This window comes from Gossypium hirsutum, chromosome A05, assembly GCF_007990345.1.
Source record: "Gossypium hirsutum isolate 1008001.06 chromosome A05, Gossypium_hirsutum_v2.1, whole genome shotgun sequence".
Classification (NCBI taxonomy): domain Eukaryota; kingdom Viridiplantae; phylum Streptophyta; class Magnoliopsida; order Malvales; family Malvaceae; genus Gossypium; species Gossypium hirsutum.
Genome location: NC_053428.1, coordinates 18,652,269 through 18,662,157, shown reverse-complemented (window position 1 = coordinate 18,662,157; position 9,889 = coordinate 18,652,269). Strand labels below are relative to the sequence as shown.

The 9,889-nt window shown below is 32.7% G+C and overlaps 1 protein-coding gene across 3 annotated transcripts; it reads left to right on the top strand.

Annotated features, from left to right (window-relative positions):
• The first annotated feature begins 4,526 nt into the window (after positions 1 to 4,526).
• Positions 4,527 to 9,851, top strand: LOC107941584 (kinesin-like protein KIN-7E). 3 transcript variants are annotated; one of them, XM_041113790.1, is made up of 13 exons: positions 4,527 to 5,031; positions 5,161 to 5,591; positions 5,714 to 5,803; positions 5,878 to 5,978; positions 6,059 to 6,172; positions 6,259 to 6,340; positions 6,459 to 6,526; positions 6,610 to 6,675; positions 6,832 to 6,956; positions 7,075 to 7,411; positions 7,514 to 8,704; positions 9,035 to 9,282; positions 9,415 to 9,851. In XM_041113790.1, the coding sequence occupies exons 2-13, from the start codon at positions 5,411 to 5,413 to the stop codon at positions 9,734 to 9,736; spliced, it is 2,925 nt and encodes a 974-aa protein (XP_040969724.1). In that variant the 5' UTR covers positions 4,527 to 5,031; positions 5,161 to 5,410; the 3' UTR covers positions 9,737 to 9,851. The 3 variants fall into 3 exon arrangements, with proteins under 3 accessions (XP_040969724.1, XP_016730639.1, XP_040969723.1); XM_016875150.2 differs by having other exon boundaries at positions 9,412 to 9,851; XM_041113789.1 differs by lacking the exon at positions 4,527 to 5,031 and having other exon boundaries at positions 5,127 to 5,591; positions 9,412 to 9,851.
• The last annotated feature ends 38 nt before the right edge of the window (positions 9,852 to 9,889 follow it).

Below are 9,889 nucleotides of genomic sequence, written 5' to 3'. Positions count from 1 at the left end.
CCTTTCTCTAGTGGACTTTTTAATGACATTCATTCTTGAGGTTGTTGAGTTTGTTCTTCTGGAACAATTACCTCATCTTGAATAGGGAGTTGTTTAACATTGTCTTATTGAGGTTCTAGATTCACTTCTTAATCAATGATAGGTATGAGAGTCTAAACATCATCAAAAGTCATAGTAGGAACTGAGTTAGAATCCAATTCCTCCTCAAAAGCAATGTTTCTAACCTTATTTCTCCCCCAAACTCAACATCCTCAAAGAATGTTGCAATTCTTGTCTCAAAAATATTCCTAATTGTGGGATCATAAAATTCATAGCCCTTAGATTGCTCAGAATTTCCTTAACCCTTAACTTTACAAACATCAAAAAAATTATAAGTGATGTCATTTCAACCTTATCGTTTTTAGCAAAACATTTCTCAATTTCATCAAGGAAACCTTGGCCTGAGTAATCTTTTCAGATTCTATGCCCTTAAAGGCTTCTAAATGTTGTGCTTCATGATCATTAGACTCATGCAATTTGAACGATTCCACCTCTCAAAATCCCTTTTAACATAGGGGGTGCTTTCCGTGGTGAGAGGTGCGAGTAGTTCTTCCTTTAGTGCAAGGTCTATGTTCATATAGCCAAGCACTATAAGTAAGTGCCTTTTCCATTCATTGAAATTAGCCCCATTAAGTATGGGTATAGAATTTATATTAGCAGATATTGTGGTAGTAGAATATGAATTAGCTGAATATAGAACAAAAAATAAATAAAAATAAGCTCACATCAATATTCATAGTAAACAATAAATTCAGGATAATGACTAATCCCATCTCAAGATACCAAACACAACATTAATATCAAGTCTTTGTACAGTAATATTAATAGTAAGCGGTACTCTTGTTGTAGCAATCAAATATTGACAATAAAACTATATCAAACAATGAATTAATCTTTGGACTAACTTATTGCTCATATAAAATACCTTATAATTGTCACATATTTATCACCACAGATGTCGTTGTAATTCCGGCAAATATTAACTTACCTTTGGGTAAATTAAAAACATATAATCATCTTAATATTTCAAATAAACTAAACTACACAAAAGAGGTCACTTTGGCGGCATTTTGTTTCAACTAATTTATTTAAAATATTAGACATCCTTAATTAAAAGCCAAAATCTGAATTTTTTTGTTTCAAAATATTTACCTTAATTTCATCTTTCAATCAAATTAAAAGATAATAATAAATATTTATATATATTTATCCTAAAACAACATACAATGATGTTGGCAAATATAATAATAGTTGAATAAATCATAAACCATAGACAACTTCACATAAGGCTTCAAATTTAAACCAAAATAATTTGAATAAAGGTAAACCTCATCTTAAGATATCGGACACTCCATTAATATTTCATCTTTGGACAAAATATTAATTTGTAAGTGATATCTCGGTGTAGTAATCAAACATTGACAATAAGAGCGTGTCGAATAATAAATCTTCCTTTGGGCCAATTTATTACTCACATGTAAAACTGAATAGCCGTCACATGTTTATCACCATAGTTGCACATGTAATATTATTAACCTTCACTTGGGCCAATTAACATAATTTAAGTTACATGCACACAAACTTTTATATTTTAAAATAAAATAATTTAAACAAAAAAAATCATCACTTTGGTGACTTTTTGCTTCAATTAAGTTATTTTAAAATATATATATAAACATATCAATATTCAAATTTAAATTTCCTCAATAGTCAAATGTCAAAACTAATTTTTTTTATTGCTTTATAGACTCTAAAATAACCCAAAATAAGTTTGTCTTAATAGTGCAATAAAAAAAACAAAAACCTTAATTTTTTTTGACTATTTCCTTCCCTTTTTTTTTCCAAAATCATATATCAAAACCAAACAGAAATCAAGTAGTGGTTCAAAGCCAAATAATTAACAAGCACATGTATTCATAATTTTGGCATGGATAAAAACACCAAAGCAATTCACGCATATACATGTATTCATAATCAAATAGAAAAACTTATCCTAAATTTACCATGTAAATTCAAAGTTGTATTTATGATTAAACAAATATTCACATAAATACTTGAAAAATATTTTCAAGCCAATAAATCTCAAAAAACAATATCATAATAGTTGACATATCCCACAATTCATACAATAAATCATATCATCATAATTTAACCAAATATTTAGAATCATAAGATGCCAAAACTTAAGATTATATAACCAAATTTAAAACCAAAATATTTAAATATGTATATAGTTGACATGAAATTGCACCAAAGCACCCATAAAATTGAATATATAACCATAACAAAAAATTAACTTCAATGATATCTATCAAAACTTAATTTCACCAATTAAACTATAAAAAATATTTTATTGAATAATGGTTATAAACGTCTGTTCACACAAACTATAATCATGCGTTAATCATCAAAATCATTGATATGCATATAATATATATACACACACAAATATAAAAACAATACTGGCTTGCCTTATATATTTCATGTAAACTCAAATTTATATTCATGACTAAAAACATTATTATAAAACTTCTTTATACTCACAAATACTTAAAAAAAATCCATAACCACAAAATATAAAAAGAATCCCAAATTATATAAAAGTTTTTATATGTGCAACTACTTATGAAAATTCATAACCACCATATTTAAAAAAAAATAATCCAAAATATTTTAATTTTAGTCATATTCCATAAAGACTAAAACTTACATAAAATATAGTTCATCATAAATAAAGATAAAAGATGAATTGAAACCAAAAGTAATCATTCGTATATATGAATTGAATTCAATTGTGAATATAGTTCATCATAAATAAAGATAAAAGATGATGATTCTATATATATTCAACTACAAACAGAAAATTTAAAATAAATAGTACGAAAAAAAATATATCTTATCAAGTGAACAACTTTCAAAGCCAATTATACAACTCAATTGGAATTCTTCAATTGCAAAAAAGTTGTAAGTCTGTAATTTTAATTTAATAATGACTTTACCAAAACTTATAAAATAATTGTGTAAAAAGAAAAGAAAGAAATCTCACAAATCAATTTTTATCAATTGATTATAAATAAATATATAAACCTTCATCTTTCGAATAGCATATGCAAATATTAAACTAGATTCTATTTATAAAATTTTAAAACTTTATTTAAACAATCAAAACCAAAAAATTTATCAAGAATCTCAAAGATTCAACATAATATATAATTAAAATATCAAATTCATAAAATAAAAAAAAGAATCAATCCAAAATTAATAAATAATAAATTCATTCTCAATGATTCAATATGACGAGGCTCTGATACCACTTGTTAGATTTTATTAAAATAAATCTACAATATAACTTAATAAATCAGGATCTGTCATGTCAAATCATTAAGAATAAATCAAGAACAAAATTAGATGCGGAAACGTACCTGAATCCATGGATTTCTTGAAACTTTCTAGAACTTGGGGATTTGATCTTCCAAATTAGCACACAAAAAATTCAGAGAATATCTACTCTCTCTTTCCTAATGATGGGATATTAGAAAAGATATCTTGTGTATAATTTGAAGACCATAACCCTAATATTTATAACCTTAGCATTCAAATTCTAATTAGCCCATCATTAATTAGAATTTGATTAGAAGAGTATCTACATATATTTGACTCATACTTTATTTAATAATTAAAAGCCCAATAAAATTTTAACCAAATTAGATCACTTTTAAGTTGGGCTAACCTATCATGATAGTAAATAATAACATGTAATTATCCTTATTATATATTTGATGTCCAAATTTTCCAACATTATATATTTAATTTTACATGATATAGATTAGGGAAAATTAGCAAAAAATTGTCAATTTTAAAACATATTTAGCAAAATAGGCCATTTTTTCATATTAATATAAATAGGTTAATTTTGGAGAGAGAAAAAAAAACATGTCCTATTGGACATGTTTTCAGTTGAGGTGACAGAAAAAACATCGTGTAGGACATGCTTTCAACGTCCTTGCTATCATCTCAGCTGAAAAAGTGTCGTATCATGCTAATGTAGAAAGGGGGTAAGATAACAACATGGCGTTTTAAAAGAGAAGAGAAAAAAAATGTGCACTGGAATAATTATAGAGAAGTCCCTAAATTTTAGTCAAAAGTAAAAAAAAAAGTCGCATGTCGTCATTCAATTGATTAATGTGCTACGTCAGTCATTTGCCAGTGGATTAAAGAAATTTTTAATTGCAGTGACTAGTTTGAATAATTATCTTATTTAGAGGGAGTAAATTGAATAAAAAAATTTAGAGCGACTAAAATAACAACTTTATTTTTTTTTAAAAGCAATTGATTTTGGGGTTTTTTAAAAAAATTGATTTTGGTTTTTTTTATTGAAAAAAAATTGATTGATATTGGCATTCGAAGGATATAAATGGGGTTGAAAAGATAAATTGGATACAGATGTTGCTTTAAAAAGAATGTAATGTCTTTGGACAGGGTGGCGAGAGCGGTAATACTCGGAAAATTAAAGGTTAAAAAATAGCAAGACCAGAATCTACATGTCCGATTTGTTAATGGGGGGTGGTGGCGGTTATGTTTGAAAGGTCGGTAGTATTCCAAGTCAGAAAGAGAAAGTGCAAGGAGGCAAAGGTCTAGGACATCGCCTTTGTTTTTCCATTTTGCATCGCAATTCGCAATGCTGTCTTTTACTCGCATTTCTTCTTCTTCTCTCTTTCTCTTCCCAAAATTCAATGTAGGGTCAGATAGGCGGAGAAGAAGGAAAAGAAGCGCTGTTGGCTTTTGTTTTCCCTCTTTCTCGGAATTTTTATGCATCTTGTCTAGCTGTTTTCCCAACCTTTTCTATTTTCTTTATTCACCATCATTTTTTCCTTTTAAGAAGAAAGAGGAAAAATTTTCATCTATTTATTCCATTTGCATTTTTTATTTATTTCGGACATTTGATTGATTTCATTTCAAAGCTCAACCGTTTGCTTGAATTGAAGCTCCAAGGTGAGACGATTTTCTGGATTACAATTTTTATTTTTATTTTTCATGTTCAAAATTTTGAATTTTCTCTCTTTTATCCTTGGTATACCTATATAGATGTTAATTTATTCCGTTTCTGATTTGAAAATTAAGAGGCGGGAAAACAGAGAAAAAGGCTTCGACGTTGACAAAAACATAAACCATTTTTGTTAAAATCGTATCGGAGCAACATCTGGGGAAAAACAGGTCATAATTTCTCTCCTTCAATACAGAGAGCTTTAAGGATTTTTTTTGGGGCCTGGTTCAGATCATAGACAGGCCTTTACCTTGAAATAAAAGGATAAAAATTGTTATTTGATTGTGAAAAAGACCCGAAGAAAACAAAAATTTAGGATAAGAGACAATGAGTGAAGAATTGCAACTCCATGAACAAGGAGAGAAAATTTTTGTTTCTATTAGATTAAGGCCATTGCAAGATAAAGCAAGGAACCGTATATGTGATTGGGAATGTGTTAACAATGACACCATCGTTTTCAAGAATAGTTTACCCGAACGTTCCATGTTCCCTGCCGCCTACACATTTGGTAATCATTTCGTGAACCACTTGCTTAATTTTTTTCTTTGCCAAATAATTTTCCCTTTTGCGAATCCAGATCGTCTTCTAATCATAGTACTGTTTTTTGTTTACCAATTTCGTTGTGAATAGACAGAGTATTTGACAGTGAATCCAATACGATTCAAGTGTACGAGGAAGGAGCCAAACACATTGCACTTTCAGTACTCGAGGGTATCAATTGTAAGTGTTCTTTGTTGGAGTCTATTACTGTATAATCAATTCAAAATATTTCTACATTTTTTTTTGGCCTGCAGCAAGCATATTTGCATATGGGCAAACAAGTAGTGGCAAGACATATACAATGAGGGGCATCACTGAATATGCAGTATCGGATATATATGACTGCATAGAGAGGGTAATGATATATTAATTTAGGATTATATTTTCTCGTATTGGTTTTTGTAGATGACATTTTGTTTTTGATCAATATGTTAGCAAGAAGAAAGAGATTTTGTGGTGAAATTCTGTGCCATGGAGATATATAATGAAGCCGTGAGAGACCTCCTTAGCCCAGATAGTTACCCACTTAGAGTGCTGGATGATCCAGAGGTACAAATTTCCCCCCTTCTTTATGCTTTCTGGTCGTCTTTTTGTATGAGCATAACCTTTTTAGAACACTGTTTTCACTTCAACAGAGGGGAACGGTTGTGGAGAAACTTACTGAGGTGGCTCTAAGAGACAGGGACCATCTTCACGAGCTCCTTACAATCTGTGAAGGTGAAGTGTTTCTCAAACATTCATGGAACTGTATTTGTTTGCTGTTTCTTTGGGGTTTTTTTCTTTTCTTTTTCACTAGATGACATTATATATGCAATTTGGTATGGGATTTGCTCAGCTCAAAGGCAGATAGGAGAGACAGCTTTGAACGAAACTAGCTCGAGATCACATCAGATTTTGCGCCTGGTAGGCATGCCTACTTGAGTTAACTTTCATTTATCAGAATTGAGCCTAGTCTTACTACTATGTTCAATGATGCAATCTTGCAGACAATTGAAAGTTCAGCCCGTGAATATGCTGGAGCTGGAAATTCAAGCATTCTTGCAGCTTCTGTGGTATGATACAATTAAATTATTAAAAGACAATGCATTTATGTTGTTTCAAATGGGAATCATTGAAATAATAGAGACAATATTAGAAATTGAATTTGTAAGTACTAAATGGTAACGTGAAGTTTAACAAGGAAAATTTGACTCTTTTTTTTGGTACAGAATTTTGTTGATTTAGCAGGAAGTGAACGAGCTTCTCAGACCTCAGCTGCTGGCACAAGATTGAAAGAAGGCTGCCATATAAACCGGAGTCTACTAACTCTTGGGACTGTGATTCGCAAATTAAGGTTGAGCAATTCTTTTCATTTTTATTAAGAAACAAATATTGTAGGAGATATGTTGGTCTTTTAACTCGTTAAAAACATATATTCTTTCTGGCCAATTAACTGGGATGACACTTTGCAGCAAGGGAAGAACTGGCCACGTACCATATAGAGACTCAAAGTTGACACGCATACTCCAGAATGCCTTAGGAGGAAATGCGAGAACAGCCATCATTTGTACGATGAGTCCTGAGCGCATTCATGTTGAACAATCAAGAAACACTCTCTTGTTTGCTAAATGTGCTAGGGAGGTAAGAACGAATGCGCAGGTGAATTTAATTATGTCAGATAAGGCATTGGTAAAGCAATTACAAAGAGAACTGGCTAGACTGGAGAAAGAAATGAGGAGCCTGGGATCAGCTTCAGTTAAAGGAGATACTGCTGGTGTGCTGCGAGAGAAAGAAAAACTCATTGGACAGGTGCTTAGACCAACTTCAGAAAGCTGTTTCATACGTGCCCTGGTTTAAATGATTTACTCTTATTAACCTGGTTCCCCCCCCCCCCATTTGGAGAACCTACAGATGGCCAAAGAGATAGAAGATTTGACTTGGCAACGTGATATTGCTCAATCTCGAGTTGAAAATTTGCTACTGTCCGTTAGAGAAGTTCAAATGCTAAAGCAGTCAACAAATTCATCAAAGGTGGCCAAGGTTCCCTGTAAGGTTGGTTCGAACAAGCGTGAGGATACTGTTGCACTTAGTGCCAACAATCAATATCTCGGGCTTGCTGAGAATCCTGAAGAGGATTTTCTACTCGATGGCATGACTCCAAAGTTTGTTGGGCCTGATCCATGCAAGGATTGGGAGATTTTTGAAAAAATGGATCAAGAATTTGAAGACAGGGAAGTTCCAAGCGTTGAAATTGGAGACTCAAGAAATACGATGAATAAAGAAGCTGGAGTTCACTTTTTGAGTCTTCACAACAATGAAGGAAAATTAGGCATGGAGGAGGCCATTGTCAAGAAAACAGGAGCTGACGACTTCATGACCGATCCTAAAAATATTGAAGGAAAATTAACCGTGAATGAGTCAAGTATTGAGAAGCAAGAAGGTGATGGTTTCTCCACTGATCCTGAGAACAAACAAGGAAAATTAGGCATGATTATTACCACGAATGAGAATGTAGTAACATCCCCACGACAGGAAGATTTGCAATCAATTCCTGTTTATAATGATCAAACTTACAAGGGCTTGAACCAAAGAATTCATGAGCTGCAAAGGACTGTCAATTTTCTTGTCAATGTTCAGCATGTAGACCAGTCGCCTAGCTTCACAGATATATCTAGCTCTAGTAGCAGGAGGAGCCTGAGCAGAAGCAAAAGCTGCAAGGCAGTTGTCTCTACTGTGCCATCTTCACCTTACTTTGAAAAGGAAGCACTGAATGAAAGCACACCCCTTTTCACTGGAGTAGAAAGGGACTTCGTTGAAAGACCAAGAGACCTTTACCAAAAGTTTTCTGAACTGAAATTTGACAATATAAGCGAAAATATGTCCAGGAGAAATTCTCGAACTTCAGTTAGTAGCAGCTCTGTGGATACGTTAAATCTGAAAGATTTAGATGCTGAAGACACTTTTGGTGCAACCAATTTTCCTCCACGACCGTGGAAGTCAATTAGCGAGGATCCTTTGGGAAGAATTTCCACCTCCACTGTTTTAGCCGCTGGCGGCAGTCCAACGAAACAGCCCTCAAAAAAGCAAATTGATAACAACTCGGTAAGAAGATGAACCTCCTTCCTCTCTTTTTCTTGTTTCTCAAACAAAATCAATATTTCATAGCAGCTTTTGTAGGTCCATTTCTTATATTATAGTAGCTTACTTATCAGTAAAAATGCATGATCTTGGAATAAGAGATTATGATAACTATCTTCCTGCTTGTTAGGTAAGGTTATTCGTAAGATTTATGTGAAGCATAAATTGATGCTGCACTTTCGGCATGAAGATATCTAGTATTGACTTTTGACATTTTTATGTTTTATCTCTGATGATAACTGGCAAATAACATATTTCCTTTAACATGGAATGGTTACGGATGAGATAATAAAGGATGACAAGCAACTACAGTCTAATTGGCCCTCAGAATTTGAGGAGAAGCAGAGACAGATAATTGAACTTTGGGATGCATGCAATGTATCATTATCCCATAGAAGCTATTTCATCCAGCTTTTCAAGGGTGATCCTTCTGACTGTTTGTATATGGAGATAGAGCTCAGAAGATTGAAGTTTCAAAAGGACTCAATATCAGACGACAATGGTTCTCAGAGAGAGAGTCCAATTTGCACAACAGCTTCAGGGTAAATTTTAGCTTATCTTAATTGAACAGCATACCGCACAATTGTACATTCAGGCATAGGGAATTACTTTTATGTGATTCATCTTCAATTCAATACAAAACGGTAACTTTTCTTCTTTTTTTACTGTAGCAGTGAGAAGGAATTGATTCGTGAGAGAGTAATGTTGAGCAAGCAAATACGAAGTAAGTTATCAAGAAAGCAAAGAGAAGAACTGTACAAGAAGTGGGAAATTGATTTGAACACAAAGCAGAGGAGTTTACAAGTGGCACGCCTTGTATGGACAGACACCAAGGACATGGAGCATGTAAGGGAGAGTGCTGCTGTGGTGGCCAAGGTGCTAGGATTCGTGGAACCAAGTCAAGCCCCCAAGGAGGTAGTTGGGCTCAGCATCTTGCCCAGATTTCTAAGCCGAAGATCTCACAGCTGGAGTCTCAGACTCCCTTCCCTGTTTTAGAAGACGTTGAGGATAGAGCGAATATATCTAGTTGACATCATGTTCTTGTCATTTCTAACTCCTAAGTCTCGATTGTAAATTGAAAGGCATATAAAGTTAAATCAGATTTTAGTCACAGATTCATTTTGATTCTTTCTTTGCTCATTGTTTTTC

What these genes read in the sequence shown, in the direction of transcription:
- LOC107941584 (XM_016875150.2), top strand. Translation starts at nt 5,411, where the DNA reads ATGAGTGAAGAATTGCAACTCCATGAACAAGGAGAGAAAATTTTTGTT. An exon ending in CACATCAGATTTTGCGCCTG is followed by an intron (nt 6,527 to 6,609) that starts GTAGGCATGCCT and finishes GCAATCTTGCAG; the next exon opens with ACAATTGAAAGTTCAGCCCG. An exon ending in GCATTCTTGCAGCTTCTGTG is followed by an intron (nt 6,676 to 6,831) that starts GTATGATACAAT and finishes TTTTTGGTACAG; the next exon opens with AATTTTGTTGATTTAGCAGG.